The 15490-nt window shown below is 51.9% G+C and overlaps 2 protein-coding genes across 3 annotated transcripts in view; one reads left to right on the top strand and one right to left on the bottom strand.

Moving 5' to 3' along the window:
- The window catches only part of NRG2 (neuregulin 2), a 180180-nt gene extending 178010 nt beyond the window's left edge, over positions 1 to 2170 (top strand). For both annotated transcript variants that reach the window (XM_059917243.1, XM_059917242.1), the window contains one exon: positions 1298 to 2170. In XM_059917243.1, coding sequence (XP_059773226.1) covers positions 1298 to 2066 — 769 coding nt within the window. In that variant the 3' untranslated portion in view covers positions 2067 to 2170. The remainder of the gene's footprint in view (positions 1 to 1297) is intronic.
- Positions 2171 to 7113: 4943 nt separating this feature from the next.
- Positions 7114 to 15490, bottom strand: part of PSD2 (pleckstrin and Sec7 domain containing 2) — a 33965-nt gene continuing 25588 nt past the window's right edge. Inside the window, exons 9-15 of the mRNA XM_059919507.1 lie at positions 15211 to 15254; positions 13941 to 14131; positions 13699 to 13769; positions 13112 to 13269; positions 12060 to 12204; positions 10680 to 10823; positions 7114 to 7996 (exon numbers count right to left, since the gene is read on the bottom strand). Of these exons, the coding sequence (XP_059775490.1) occupies positions 7787 to 7996; positions 10680 to 10823; positions 12060 to 12204; positions 13112 to 13269; positions 13699 to 13769; positions 13941 to 14131; positions 15211 to 15254 (963 nt within the window). The 3' untranslated portion in view covers positions 7114 to 7786. The remainder of the gene's footprint in view (positions 7997 to 10679; positions 10824 to 12059; positions 12205 to 13111; positions 13270 to 13698; positions 13770 to 13940; positions 14132 to 15210; positions 15255 to 15490) is intronic.

Here is a 15490-nt window from a genome sequence, read left to right as displayed (position 1 = left end):
GCCCTGGGTGGGTAAGTAGGAAGGGCCTCCTAAAGCAGAGCTATGACTTTAAAAGATTGCTCTGGGAGGGAATTCCCCGGCAGTCCAGTGGTTGAGGCTCCACGCTTCCACTGCAGGGGCGCAGGTTCAATCCCTGGTCGGGGGACTAAGATCCCACATGCCACGTGGCCAAAAAAGATTGTTCTGGGAACTGCATAGGCTGAAGGAGGAAAGACCCTGGGGTGGGGGAATGACCAGAGTGAACATCTAGTCCGAGGATGGAGTGGAGCAGGGTGAAGGGTATTCCAGGAGAAAGGGAATGGGTAGGATGTGATGGATGTGCATGTGGGAGAGGGAAGAGAGGGGAGTCAGATGATTCTGAAAAACAGTAATGGGGACTCCGGAGAGCAATGAGTGCCCAGCTTTACAGTTTGGAAGAGAGGCAGGGAGGTGGGTGGTCCCTGTCCTGAGGTGGATAATGGTTGGGCAAGAGGGTGGTTGACTCAGAAAGGGAAATGTGGAGAAAGAAAAGGGACAGGTGCCTGGGACCCAGAGTGGGAGATATTAGCAAGGGCAAACTTTTGAAGGAACTGGTGGTCTTTAGCCCCAAGCAGAGACACTTCAGTGGGGTCTTGGTAACTATGAGCTCTGGGCTGAGGACCCTACCTGAGGTGGGAGCAGTCACTTCCCTGAGGCAGCTTTTAGCTTCAACTTAAAAAGGAAAATATTTCCCTACTGTAGCCATCAGCCATGGGATGAACTGTCCTGGAGGGGAGGTAAGTCCAAGTCACAGGGGTGGCTGAATGCAGGGACTAGAATGAGGAATTGGGCAGTATGAGTTCTGGTTCCTGCCTGGCCTGGGTTCAAATCACAGCTCAACCACTTCCTGGCTGTGTGAACCTTGAGTAAGTCAATTAAATGTTCTGAGTCTCAGTTTCCTCACGTGTAGTACGGGACTAACAAAAGCCTCTTATAGAATTACTGTATTAGATGAGATCGCACATGTAAAATGCCCCAGCCTTAGTTAGCCTCACCCAAAGTAACCATTCAGGAACACCGGTGACTGTGAGCATCCCCACAGCCAAGGACCACTGATACATTTATGGAATCATCCAACAATGCTACGGAATGAGCACTGTGGTTACTCCCGTTTCACAGATTAGCAAACTGAGGCTCAGAGAAATTAAGGAAATTGCTTACGGTCACTGAGGAATACCAGCATGGTTCTTGCAAGAGGGATCCTGGGCAAGACCACTGCTTTGCATCAGGTCCGCCCCATCCCCTGGCCACCGGCCCACGTCTCTGCCTCTCCCCGCAGGTATGTGTCGGCCCTGACCACGCCCGCGCGCCTCTCTCCCGTGGACTTCCATTACTCGCTGGCCACGCAGGTGCCGACTTTCGAGATCACGTCCCCCAACTCGGCGCACGCCGTGTCGCTGCCGCCCGCCGCGCCCATCAGCTACCGCCTGGCGGAGCAGCAGCCGCTCCTGCGGCACCCGGCGCCCCCCGGCCCCGGTCCAGGGCCTGGGACCGATGCGGACATGCAGCGCAGCTACGACAGCTACTACTACCCCGCGGCGGGACCGGGGCCGCGGCGCGGGGCCTGCGCCCTAGGCGGCAGCCTGGGCAGTCTGCCCGCCAGCCCTTTCCGCATCCCCGAGGACGACGAGTACGAGACCACACAGGAGTGCGCGCCCCCACCGCCGCCGCGGCCGCGCGCCCGCGGCGCGTCCCGTAGGACGTCGGCTGGGCCCCGGCGCTGGCGCCGCTCGCGCCTCAACGGGCTGGCGGCGCAACGCGCACGCGCGGCGCGGGACTCGCTGTCGCTCAGCAGCGGCTCGGGAGGCGGCTCGGCTTCCGCCTCGGACGACGAAGCGGACGACGCGGACGGGGCGCTAGCGGCCGAGAGCACGCCTTTCCTCGGCCTGCGTGCGGCGCACGACGCGCTGCGCTCGGACTCGCCGCCGCTCTGCCCGGCGGCCGACAGCAGGACTTACTACTCCCTGGACAGCCACAGCACGCGGGCCAGCAGCAGACACAGCCGCGGGCCGCCCCCGCGGGCCAAGCAGGACTCGGGGCCCCTCTAGGGCCCCTGCCGCCCCCTCCGCCTCGCCCGCCCCACTGTCTTTAAGGAGAACAGAGACCGCCGACTGGAGAGAGAAAGGAGGAAAAAAAAGAAATAAAAATATTTTTATTTTCTATAAAAGGAAAAAGGTATAACAAAATGTTTTATTTTCATTTTAGCAAAAATTGTCTTATAATACTAGCTAACGGCAAAGACGTTTTTATAGGGAAACTATTTATATGTGACATCCTGATTTACAGCTTCGGAAAAAAAAAAAGAAACAACAAAAAAAAAGAGAGATGGGCCAATTTTTTGACTCTTTAATAGAAACCTATATTGTGGTGCCTTTTGCTGTACGCTAATCTGGAGCTCCTGGAGAGAAGTCTGGGTTGCGGGGTGGGGGAATGTAGGATCCCAAGCTGGCGGCGGGGGTCGTGGGAGGTGGTGGTGGCGAGAGAAAGCAGGAGAGAAGAGGCTGCCGGATTGGGTTCAGGTGGGCGCAAGGCTGGGGGCCCCAAGGAACGACATGAGGTCCGGAGTAGCTTTGCCCCAGTGCAAGATCTGGAGTCCTGGGCCCCCTGAGGAGAGGGCGGGGATCCTAGGTTTGGAGCTAGAGTTGGGGTCAGGTAACGTCCAGGGGGAGACTAAGGCCCAGCGACAGCAACCAGAATGGGGAGGGGGCCTCCCCGCTCCTCACAGCTGCTAAGGGAGGGGGGCACTGAGAAAGAGGTCTTCCCAACAGCCTCGGCCCGGGGAGGGGGCAGCTCTGCCAGGACCCCAATGTTCGTGGCTCCTCCTCCCCTATGGCCTCCAGGACGCCCCTCCGTCCTCTGCAGCACCTTCGTTTACAGGTCGTCTTTTCTATTTTACGCCTGCATGTCCTTTGCATTTCAGATTCTTTAGATTGGATGCATGGTCACGCTGGGACCGAGAAGAGCCACTCGACAGTGTATTTGATTCCCCTCTTAGCAATAAAGTAACACCATTTTCTTCTCACAGCCCAACTCCCAGCCCCTAGCCCACCTATGACTTCCACTCCCTCTCCAGCCCTGACCTCCCCACCCCCCAAAACTGGGTCCACTGCTAATTTGTCAAAAAAGTAATTGTTTAAAAAAAAAATAATCCTAAACAAATGGGAAACCTGCCCCTTGAAATGTCCAAACACCTGACTGTTGACACTTGAACATTTTTATATTATAAATAAAATCAGAAATAACTCATGTTTGACTGCGTGTGCCTAGCCCCCAGGTGAGGAGGGAAGACAGAGGATGAAGACCTGTGATAGAGATGGATGGATGTTGGTGTGGAGGTTGGAGAGGGCCAGAGCAGTCCCTGGGAGAAGAGACCCTCCCTTCAATCTCCCTGCCTTCGACTCCCAGGACAGGCTCCAGCCCTCCTCCCTGTTCTAAGAACGTTCACAAGGTGTCCCCCAGCTCCCACCACCACCCCGCCCCGGCTGCTGGGGAACCTGGCCAAGGGTCTGACACAGATTACTCTGCTTCGAGCTCAGCCTCAGAGCCCTGGCCCAGTTCCTGCCCTGGAGCTACAGGGGCCAGAATAAGGCAAGAGTTTCCGGGCCTAGGTGGGTGAGGAGGGAAGGGTTGTGAGGTTGGCACTGAAGCAGCTGAGGCAAGATGACCCTTGGGGCCTCAGGCATGTCACAGGCAAAGTGTGGACATGAAAAGTGGCATAATGGGTACCCTCAGCTGCCAGGAGGACCACAGCTGCTGCAGCTTGTAAGCCCACAGGGTGTTGGGTTTTTTAATACCCACTTAAAGCCAGGGCCTGTCTAAACTTGCAGTCCCTGACGAAGCGTACATGATTTCAGGCATGGAGAAGGCAGATGGTAGTCCAGGGTGAGCCTTTCCCCTCATTAATTAATGTCACTAAGCCAATGCCCAGCACCAGGAACCATTAGGTTCCAACCAGACACAAAGGAGTCAGCTATCCAAAGAGCTCCGGCGGTTGACGTGTGGGCGTGTGCGCAAATGAGCCCGGAATGTGTGTAGTCAGCTCAAAGACCTACACATGTGAAGGACAGAGAGGCTTAGGGTTGAAAGCGCTTAGGTATCAACAGGGCCTGAGTTCAAATTCCAGCTCTGCCCCTCACTAGCTGTGTGACTTCTCTAGGCTGCACTTGCCTCATCTGGGAAATGGTGATGCTAACACCTACCTCAAAGTTGCTGTGGAGATTAAATAGAGAGCCCAGGATGGCTTCTGGCACATGATAGATGTCTATTAATGGCTAATTTGATGATGATGATGACCATATCCTGTGCCTTGCATTCTTGAGTCACACAGAGAGTGGCAAAAACTGGATGAAAGGGAAGTGATGGAGAAAAGTAAAGAACTAGACATGTATTCATGTGGGGATGCTGGGAAAAAAAGTACCTGTTACAAAGAAAAAAAGGAAATTAATGAACTAAATGCTACACAAACCTGCAAATCACTGACTTCTCTAGCCCCTATCTGATGATCTCATCCAGATCCCTGTGCCGGCTCTGAGTTTGCTATTGGCTCTAAAATTTTCTGAGAGCCAGTAATTCCTCTATGTGATTTATGATCTCTGTATGACCCTGAGTAATTCTGAATGACCTCTTGGTGAACCCATCGACCTTTTCATGACCCAGTTTATTGTCCTCATTTGACCCTTCTGAGGGCCTGAGTTGCTATTACCTTCTAAATTTTCACTCAGAAACCACTTCCATGACTCCAATGAGCACACCGACCTCTATGTAACCCAAAGTAATTCTGGATGACCTCTTGGTGAACCTATTGACCTCTATGTGACCCCAAGTAATTCTGAATGACCTCTTGGTGAACCCACTGACCTCTTCATGACCCAGTTTAGTATCCTCATTTGACCCTTCTGAGGGCCCTAAGTTTTTAACCTTCTAAATTTTTAGTCAGAAACCACCTCCATGACCCCAATGAACCCATCTACCTCTATGTAACCCCAAGTAATTCTGAATGGCCCCTTGATTAACTCATTGACTTTCACATGACCCCATTTGGTACCTTCATTATCTGCTCTGGATTCTAAGTTACCTGCTGAGAGTCTAAGGCCAGAACCTAATCAGTTTCCTTGACTCCTCCTCATATCAGCCACCTATTCATTCGCAGGTGTGAACAGAACCTAGGAGCAGGTGTGGCCAGAGAGGCCCCTTTTCTACTCACCTCTCAAATTCTGCCTTGGGGCATCTTTAGTATGGCCTGTCCGGAAGAGGTATAGCCCTGTTAAGTGACTTTCCTACTACTACCCTGTCCCCCAGGAGCACTTAGGACATTCGGGTGGCTTCCTGAGTCAGTTTCCCCACTTCTCCAATTCTTTTTTCTTCTCCCTGCCGGGTCATTTTTGGCTTGTCTCCCCAGCCCTTCCAGAGTCCCAAATGGAAATGGTGACTGTCTGTCCCCCTCCCCACTAGACTGTGAGCCCCGTGTGGACAGGGGATCTGGTCAACCTTTTTCTCACCACGGTATCCCCAGCACCCAGCACAGCGCGCAGCACTGTTCACCTTCACTGAATGAGAGGATGGAGGCTCAAGAGACGCCGTCCTCAACGGTCAGCCCCCAGGAGTCCCTGAGCCCACGGACACTTCCCAGGACCACCAGGTGGCGCAAACCACTTATCGCATCTCACCTGCAGTCCTCCAAGTCTCTGGATTTGGACAGTCCTGGAAAATGGACATATTAGGGGTAGAGGTTGTGGAGGGAATATGATGGTCCATTAGAATGCAGAAAAAAAATATTAGAACTTTGCTTTAGATTTATTTTCATCTCATCTTTTTAAAATTTCTATTTTTGTGTATGTTTTATAATGTACATATTTTAGTACAGTAGTACATGTATATAATTTACAATAAATAACTATACAATTAAGAAAGTGAACTAAAAATTTTTTTACTGATGGGCGGCACAGCTAGTGCTCAGGGAAGCGCACGTGTCTGCAGCGGATGGAGCCTGCTCCTCTGCTTTCACTCACCCACCCTCATGAGGTAGAGGGTGGGAAGCTGACCCCAAACTCAAAGGACCTTTGAGACAGTGTGGAGAAAAAAGTACAGAGAGCTTTTTTATGCTTCCACATTGCTCTTTCAATTTCACTTAAATGAACATTTACTTCCACTCAGCAAAATGAAGGTGCCAGATGGTTTGGTTATAAAATACACTCAGCTGATCCAAATTAAATAACCTGGCTTTAAATCACTACATCTCTCCACAGACTCACAGGTCCCTTGTATCAAATGTGAGTGGGCTTGTAAATGTTGGCTGCTTAGTTGCAAGGTTGGCTTATTAACTAAATATGTTACCACTGAGGTCAAATTGCTGGCCAAACTACAGTAATCTATTTTAAAAATAGAAAGGATTTGCTCATCACAGCTGTATTGAGGGTGCTATCACCCCCACCACTGTCAGTCTGAGGATTGCAGGGTTTAAAGGATGCTTGTCAGTGATCATCACGTGGAAAATTATTCTTCCCAGACATGTCCTTAACTAGCGTTTCTGAGTCACTAGAAGAGTACAAGAAATAGCAACCTAAAAAACAATCAACAACTTGTCATTCCACCTTTTCCCAAGACCAAGAATTAATGGCTTCCATAACCTTCCCCCACCAAACATCTTTGGGCTTGTTGACAAATGACTATTTGCAAGGCAGAGTGTCTTTTATTCCTGTAGCAGTAGATCTGTACAAGAGGTCACCTCTGGAGCTCAGAGACCCGGCAGCACCAACATAAAGACCAAAACATAAACAGGGCCATGGTCCCATCCCACTCACACCCCAGGATGCCTGTGGGACAGACGGGGCAGCACACACACACACACACACACACACACTATTTATTCCAAAGCATTAACTGTAAGAGCAGTTTAAGTCACAGGTCAGCCGGAAGAGGGGGAAATAGGGTGAGAGGAGGTCATACTATCTCTACCTTCCCTCCCAGAGTGTCAGGGCCTCCAGGGGCCAGAGAGCAGCCCTCCTTGCTAACAAGTGCATTCTGAAATAGGCTTTTCCTACCTATTATTTCATCCTCTAACTGATAATCAGTTCCAAAACCATCTCTAAAGGGGTTCCTTATATATATATATAATTCTTATATATATACATTTATGTCCATATAAAAGAAAGCAGTAGTGGCCTCGATGGATGGAAGATGAGGTGGACACACACTTGAGTGGAGAGAGCTTGGCACTGAGGGACAGGCCTGGGTCCTGGGTTATTGCCGGGTGAGGCAGGAGAATGGGGTGTGGTTCCCAAGGCTGCTGAGTGGAGGAGGAGAGGATAGTGCTGGTGGTCTGCAGACCTGCTGCTGGTCAACTCAGAGGAAGGAGGAGGAGAAAGGGTGGGAGTCCAAGCTGAGACCTGGGGTCAAGACCTGCCCTCGGAAACAAGGGAGATGAGGGGAGGAACTTGTGAGAAGAGGAGAGCCTGGGAAGTCAACCACCCTTCCCATTTCTCCAGTGAGATGGCGTCTAGAGCATGCACACAACTGGCCTAGAAAATGAGGCTCTGGGGTGAAGAGGGATGTGAGAGCTGGGGAGAGGGTCAGAGGCCCAGAGCAGCCCCAGGATGCAAGATCGACACCATGAATAGCATCTCCATCTCCTTGGCCCACAGGGCTCTCCACACCCCCCTGGCTGCCCAACAACTGCCTAGAGCTGATCCGAGTGGCCCCTGGCTGGAATTGTGCTCACTGAGCCCTCTGGGGGCATTGCCTGCCTCTGGGACCTGCCCATCCGTGCCAGCTAAGTATCAGGCCCAGTGTTATCCCTCGTGGCTTTGCTGCCGGTCACAGTTCCATGGCCCTGGCTGAGGGCAGGGCTCGAGTGTGTCTTGCGGAGAGAAGGGTCATCCCCCTCCAGGGTGGCCAGCCGGGCCTCAATCCACTCCAGGTCATCTGAGCCCACTTTGATTTTCACAGCCAGGAGGTGAATGTAGGTCTCATAACGGCTTTTCTGGGGAAAGGGCAGAGAAAGGCCAAAAACAAAGTCAAAAGACAAACAACAAAATGAGAAAAAATGTATCTTATATGACAAAAGACTAATTTCCTTAATATTTAGAGAGCTCTCACAAATCAATAAAAAGGAGATAAACAACCCAATAAAAAAAATTAGGCAAGGGACATGCACAGAAATTTCACTCATAATTTTAAAAAATCCAAATTAATTGGCAATGACTTATTGGATATGATACCAAAAGCACAGACAAGAGTGAAAATAGACAAATGGGATTTTATCAAAATTTAAAACTTCTCTGTATCAAAGGACACAGTCAATAGAGTGAGAAGGCAACCTACAGAATGGGAAAAAAATATTTGCAAATCATAAATCTGGTAAGGGTCTAGTATCCAGAATATTAAAGGGATAAAAAACCTCCTACAACTCAACAACAAAAACACAGCCCAATTTCAGGATGGGCAAAGGAATCCAATAGACATTTCTCCACAGAAGATATACTAATGACCAATAAGCACACAAAAGGATGCTCAACATCACCATTCATCAGGAAAATGCAGATCAAAACCACAATGAGATATCACCTCAAACACATTAAGATAACTACTATCAAAACAAAAACAAAACAGAAAGTAACAAGTGTGTTGGTAAGGACGTGGAAGAACTGGAACCCAAGTACACTATTGGTGGAAATGTAAAATGGTACAGCTACCGTGGAAAACAGTGCGGCTATTCCTCAAAAAGTGAAAAATAATATTACCATACAATTCAGCAATTCCACTTCTGGATATAAAAGCAGGACTGAAAGCAGGATCTCAAAGAAACATTTGCACACCCATGTTCATGGCAGCATTATTCACAGTAGCCAAAAGATGGAAGCAACCCAAATGTCCATCAGTCGATGAAAGAATAGCCAAAACGTGGTATACAAATACAACAGAATAGTATTCAGCCTTAAAAAGGAAGGAAATTCTAACGCATGCTACAACAGGGATGAACCTTGAGGACATTGTGCTGAGTGACACAGGCCAGTCACAAAAACATAAATTCTGTATGATTCTATTTATATGAAGTACCTAGAGAGTAGTCACACTCAGAGAGACAGAAAGTAGAACTTTGGTTGTCAGGGGCTGAGGCTGGGAGGAGGGTGCTGAGGAGTCTTTGTTTAATAGTTACAGAGTTTCAGTTTGGGAAGGTGAAAAGGTTCTGGAGATTGGTTGCCCAAGAATGTGAACAGGCTTAACACTAGTGAACCATGTACTTAAAAATGGTTAAGATGACCAATTTTATGCTATGCTTTTTAACCACAATTTTTTTTAAAAAAATTTAATCCAAATTAAAACAGCAATAAGACACCACTTGTTAAACCTATCAGATTAATGAAGATTATGTCCAGTGTTGGTGAGGGCCTGGAGAGAGAGGCACATTCATGAGTTATTAAAGGGGCTATAAATTGGTAAACATTTAGGAGGGAGATGTGGCAGTGTCTGAGGCCTTGACTCTGAGCTTCAGGCCCTCACCGCAGTCCCAGGGGAGGCAGGGACTAAGGGTCACGAGACCCTGTTCTCACCCAGCTCTGCCACAGGAGCTGAAAGACCCTTCATTTTGGGCTTCACCTCCCCTACCCTTCATTCATCCCACCACTCCCCCCACCCCCAGTTAAGCCAGGCAGAGGGTAAGAAAGACCAGGGCTCTGGAGCCACAGTCAATTGCCTGGGTTAGGATCCTGGCTCCTGCACTTCCTGTGTCACCTCAAGCACGTGATCCAACCTCTCCAAGCTTCAATTTCCCCATCTGTAAAATGGGGACAATAACAAAACCCACGTCACAGAGTTCATATGAGGATTAAATCAATCAATACAAGGGAAGTGAAGAGAATCACACCTGCCAATCAGTGTGGCTTTTTTTACATCACAGAGAGAGTAAAATTGAGAAGACTTCCGAAAGCTATAAAGTGTTATGTTTTTCAAAAGGTCAGGATCTATCCTGGGAGCTCTCCTCTCTCCTCTATGCTGCAGTAGAAAATCAGAGTGGAAATCTAGAGACTGAGAGGGGTGACTTCCCACTCTTCCTGCTCCAAGGGCTTCCAGACTTGGTCTCAGCCTCTCTTGTGTCTGTCCACCCCCCTGATGCAGGTAGGTCCAAAATGGACAAGTGGTTCCTGCCTTCCTCCCCCAAGTCCACCCCGCCATCCTTCACCCAACTGTGGGGCAGAACCAGGGGAGGGGGCAGAGACAAGATGGAAAGGAGGGAGAGCTCAGAAGGAAAGACCAAGGTGCTCTGCTTGATAAACCTATGTGAAAGAGGCACATGAGACACAAGGGGGGAAAGTCACGTGGAGAGGGCTTATGAGTTCTCTGGTTTGGTCATAAAAACCTCCCGAGAAGCTGGGCCTATGGGGAAAGGGGAGGTGAGGATGGGGCTTGGAGAAAGATGTAGAGGGGTGACAGGGGTCTCTGGTAGAGCCCGTCTGGTGCTCTTTGAGAGACATAAGTGAGGGCACAATTGTTTGTACGGCTGGACTGTGCAGAGATTGGCCCACAGGAGACCACCGTCCACGACTACCTCAGGGGAGCCCCCCACAGCAGGAGCCCCTGGTCAGGGAATGATGTGGAAGGCAGGAGCTGGCCTCTTCCTCCTGCTCCAGCCCTGTCCTTCAAAACCCCTCCTTTGAAGGGCCCACCTCAAACGTGAGATAATGCTCCTTCAGCCGGTTCTCCTCAGCCTCCTTGGACTTGATGCCCCGCTCGACCGGGTGACACCTGTGCTCAGCCAGCTCTGCAGTCACCTGCCTCAACTTATTCTCATGAGAACGCAGCTGCTCCTCCTGCAAAGACAAGTCATGGACTGTGAGGTCCCACTCTCAGGAGGTCATAGGGCTGTCCCACCAGGAGCTGCTTCACCAAAGGGAAACTGAGGCCTGGCCAGGGTCGTCAAATACACAGGGGCAGAGCCGGGTCTAGGCCCAAGGGAGCGTTCCGCCGCTGCCTTCCTTCCTCCCCTCCTGCCATTGGCATCAGCTCTCCTAGAGCCTCCCCCGCAGGCTCAGGAGGTGAGAGACCCTCACACTGTGTGTGGACGCAGACACTCCCTTACACAAACACACAGTCACCCAGACACAGCCCCTGGCTCCTATGAACCCTCAGATGCACACAAACCCACTGGACCAAGGGGCAGCCCAGCCTCGGCACCCCCTGGTTTCATACGATGCACACAGTCTCTCACATTCATGCCCGGACACGTCTGATGGCCACAGACCCAGGATCACCCAAAGACACTCACTCACAGACAAGTGCACAGTACACCCCAGCCATCACAGCACAGCCAGACCCCTCTGTGCCATGCAGGCACTGGGCTGCATGCATTTGTGTGTGGGGGGGGTGTGTGTATGTGCAGACACAAGTATGGTGTAGGTGTGGGTGCACAGCACGTGTGTATACACATAAACATGCGTGTGCTTGAATGGTATGTGTGCACGTGGGGGGAGTGTGCACCGCTTGCACAGCCCCAGGGGCTCTGTGGAGAAGATCCCGGACAACGGCCCTGACAGGAAGGGAAGTATGGCGCTGCCCCTGCCCTCCACCTCACAAGTAGTGGCCCACCATTTATCCTCTCCTCTCAAAAAAACACTCTGAAAAAATGGAGTATTAATGAGTAGGAGTTTTTTAAGGATGACAAATAAAATATTTAAGGGCAGGTGAGGGCAGCAAAAGAGCCCTGGATGAAGGGACAGCCAAGTCTCACCTGTCGCTCGCTCCCTGTGACACACACATTCCGTCCCATTCGTCCCAGACACACATTATGCCCACAGACCACAACCACATCCGCAGGACACACTGCCACTGGCACACCCAGGCCACCGTGCGGTGTGTGGCCTCGGTCTCCCCATCTGTAAACGGGGGTGGGGTGCGGTGGAGATGGAGGAGAATATCTGCCCCTTCGGCTTGTCTCTTAGCCCAGGACCAGGCGCCGGATAGGCGCTGAGGTGAGGGCTGTTGAATGGGGGACCTGGCACGGCAGAGGCAGCCTGGGGAGGTGGTGCTGTGATCCCAGGAGCTTGTACCTGGCAGAGGCGAGTGGTGCAGGAGGGCAGCAGGGGCCGACAGAACTTCTTCATGGAGCTGACAGCAGCTGGGAAGGCGGGCGCCGAGAAGATGGCAGCCACCAGGTTGATCCTAAGGATCCAGGACAGCATTTCTTCCTTGCTCCTGGGGACAGGAGGGGAGGGGAGAGCGCACTGGCTTCTCACAATAGGACTCCCTATCCCACACTCAGCACCCAGTACCCAGCACCAGCCTGGCACAGAGAGGGCATGAAGACCTCCATGTAAGTGGGCAAAGGAGTGAGGGAGGATGGCAGGATGGGGGCTGGATGGGCCTGGCCACATCTGTGTAGGGAGCTCCCCTTCTGTCCCAGCTCCCAGGCAAGACCTGGATTTTCATGTGAAAATAAAGCTGCCCAGCCAGGTTCAGAGCTAACGGCCTGGAGCTAATGAGTGTGAGACCAGCAGGGGATGGTTATAGGCAGCTGGGCAACTGGTCACCCCCACTCGGCCATCTCGTCCCTGCCCCACTACCTGGCCCGGCACGTCCACTCCTGTCCTGAGAGCTCACTTACCAGCCTCCCCCATTTTAAGCTCATCTGACACATGAAACCCCAATCTCAAGTCACAGGAGGATGGAGTGCAGGGGAGTGGAAAGAAGGTCTTATGGAGAAACTGTAGGGTGAGTCTTTTGCACCCATCCCCCTGACTTTAAGTGGAGGATGATAAAGATCCCATCTGCCCTGTATTTAGGGACTTCAGTGCACATCAGAATCACCTAGAGGACTTGTTAAAACACAACTGCTGGCCCATCCCCAGCGTTTTTGATTCAGGAGGTCTAAGGTGGGACCAGAGAAACTGCATTTCTAACAGGTTTTTCAGGAGATGCTGAGGGGACCACACCGGAGAACCACTGTTGCTGGGGAGGGACCCAAGCTGTTTACGGATACCCTCACTCTCATGGCTGCTGTGCGGGGGAAGCTAAGGGCGCCTCCCCTAAGGTGGACGAGGCGAGGGGATGGGGCAGGTCCTGAGCCCAGGGTGGGAGCGAGGGTGCTCCCACTCCTACTTACGGTGCCTGGAAGAGGAAGACCCTCCAGTCGGCTGTCTTCAGCTTGAGCACATTGGACTTCTTGCTGTAGTCGGAGGCCCTGGTGGCCAGAGCATGGTGCACACGAATGGCGTTCTTCAAGTCACCCTCAGACAGGGCTTTGTCAGGCCTGTACTCATCCTGGACAGGCCACGGAGGGGGTGGGCAAGCCTCTGTCATCACCAGGCTCTGGCTTACTGACCCGTACTTCCTCCACCCTCACTGTCCCTCCCTTTTGCTCTCCTTCTCTCTGTCCCTATACATCCCACCATTATTCAGCTGCTGCCACTCTGATGCCATGCCCACCCCAACAAGACTCACCAGGCACTCCTCCCCAGTTGGTCTCAGAAGCCTGAACAGGCCTTACACTGGGTATCCTCTGAACCCCTGAACATTCAAAAGACCCCTCCCTGAAACCACCAAAGCCCTTCGTGAGCCCAAGTAAGGGCTTTGATGGGGGAGGACCCAGAATCTGCCTAAGCCCTAGGTCCTGCCCGGGACCCTCTGGACACCATAAGGCAGGGGCTGAGCTGGCCCTTTCTGGTTAAGGACTCTGGGGTAATCTCTCACCTTCTGCAGGTACAGAATGGTCCCTTTGAGCACCGCGTAGAATTTCTTCCAGCCACGCCTCCCACGGGGCGCTGGGGAGGGGGGCACGGGTAGTGTGGCCACAACCACCCACCCCGATATCTCTTCCCTTGTGTCCCCTACACGTCTGCCTGCATGGGCATTACCAGAGGAGTAGCCAAGGGGGTGTGGACCCCCTCTGGACTAGCATCCCTCCCCATGCCCCTTCCCCGCCTGACACCCACTCCTCTTGCCATCCATGTCGGCGTGAGTCTTCCGGGTCAGCACACCATGCTTGTAGGTGGTGGCGCTGAGAGCCTGTGGGACATCCAGGAAGGGGTTGCTACCATCCAGGATCCGTGTCACCTTCTTTGTGCCTGTCCCAAACTTGTCATCCACCAGCTCAGACAGTGATTTCCTCAGCTCATCTTCATCACTAGGAAAGTACTAGACCTGAGTACCACCTCCACAGAGGCCTCATCCCCACGTCAACATGCCCTCTCCCCAAAAAACACTCCTTTGGAAGCCAGTTAGAGGTAAAGAGCAGAGATAAGGAGGTTCCAGTTCCAGACCACAGGTCCAAACCTTTGTCCCCTCCCCTGAGTCTTCAATTCTGACATCTCTCCTCTGAGCTTTGATTTTTGGCCTCCAAGCTCCAATCTTCACCCTTGATCACAAAGCTGGAGACCTTACTACCTTCAGGCTTCCTTCCTTGTCTTCCTTCTCCTCTCTGAAAGCCCAGCCCCAGGGAGCAGTAACCCATGGCCAGACTGCCCAAGCCCCAGGGACATGGTGAGGGAGGGAAGGTCAGTAGATGAGGCCCCTAAAGTCTAGGTTCCCCAGCCTAGGAGCCCTGGTATAAGAATGCCAGCTTTCCCCAGTTGGGTTGGGGTTCCTAACAATCCCTGCCTGGGACCTCTTCATGGACCCAAAGACCCAGGCTGCCCTGGGGAGTACAGCAACTCCCCAGTGGAGTGGCAACTTTCCTCAGGAGGCTGTTAGTCTCCCCAGTCAGCAAGGTCACCACACCTCTTTCCAGATGGCTGGGCACCTCCAGGTCTCACTGCCCTCACAGGGGAAGAAGTTAGGGGGCAGTCACCTCTCTCCATTGCCAACAGCATCACCACCTCAACATGGTCAGACTACTGGAGTTGTAAAGGGACTCATAGCTCATGCCTGCCTACCTCCCCGAGGGGAAAGAGCTATCATCATTGGGAATAGTGGCAACATCCCCTGAACAGAAAACCTGTTGTGAACATCATGAAACTAAACTCACAGTTCAATCTATTCCATAGCTGTAAACATTGCACACTTTTTATCAAGACAGAAAACAAACCCAAAGGGGAACTCAACACCAGGAGCTGGCCAGCTGGCCAGGGGTCACCAGGGCCCTGCGTGGGAGAAATCAGCACCATGGAGAGTAACCGGCGTGACTTCCCAGTACCCCCAGCCACTCCCCCTCCCCCCTCCCCGTAATTCAGTCTCCCCAGACCTGTGCCCATGGGCACTACTCACATGGCCCATTCCAGCTTTTCATTCTTGATGGAGTTGTAAAGGGTCTGGGAGAGGGGGAAAAAAGAGAGAGAGGAGTTCAATGAACAGTCAAAGAAATCTCCATCTAGCAATGTGGATGCAGTGAGGGAGCATCTTTTCAGCCAGTGGGGCAAAGTAGGTGTTTGATTCACACTTATTTATTGGATGGGTGAATAAATGGGGGATGGGTGGGTGGATTCATTTTCAGATGATTGGATAGACTTGAGGATGAGTGGGTGGATGGGTTGGCAGGTAGGTGAAT

The sequence above is a fragment of the Balaenoptera ricei genome, chromosome 3 (assembly GCF_028023285.1).
Source record: "Balaenoptera ricei isolate mBalRic1 chromosome 3, mBalRic1.hap2, whole genome shotgun sequence".
NCBI classification, from domain to species: Eukaryota; Metazoa; Chordata; class Mammalia; order Artiodactyla; family Balaenopteridae; genus Balaenoptera; species Balaenoptera ricei.
The sequence above is the reverse complement of the archived record's forward strand: the minus strand, read 5'-3'. Positions and strand labels throughout refer to the sequence as shown.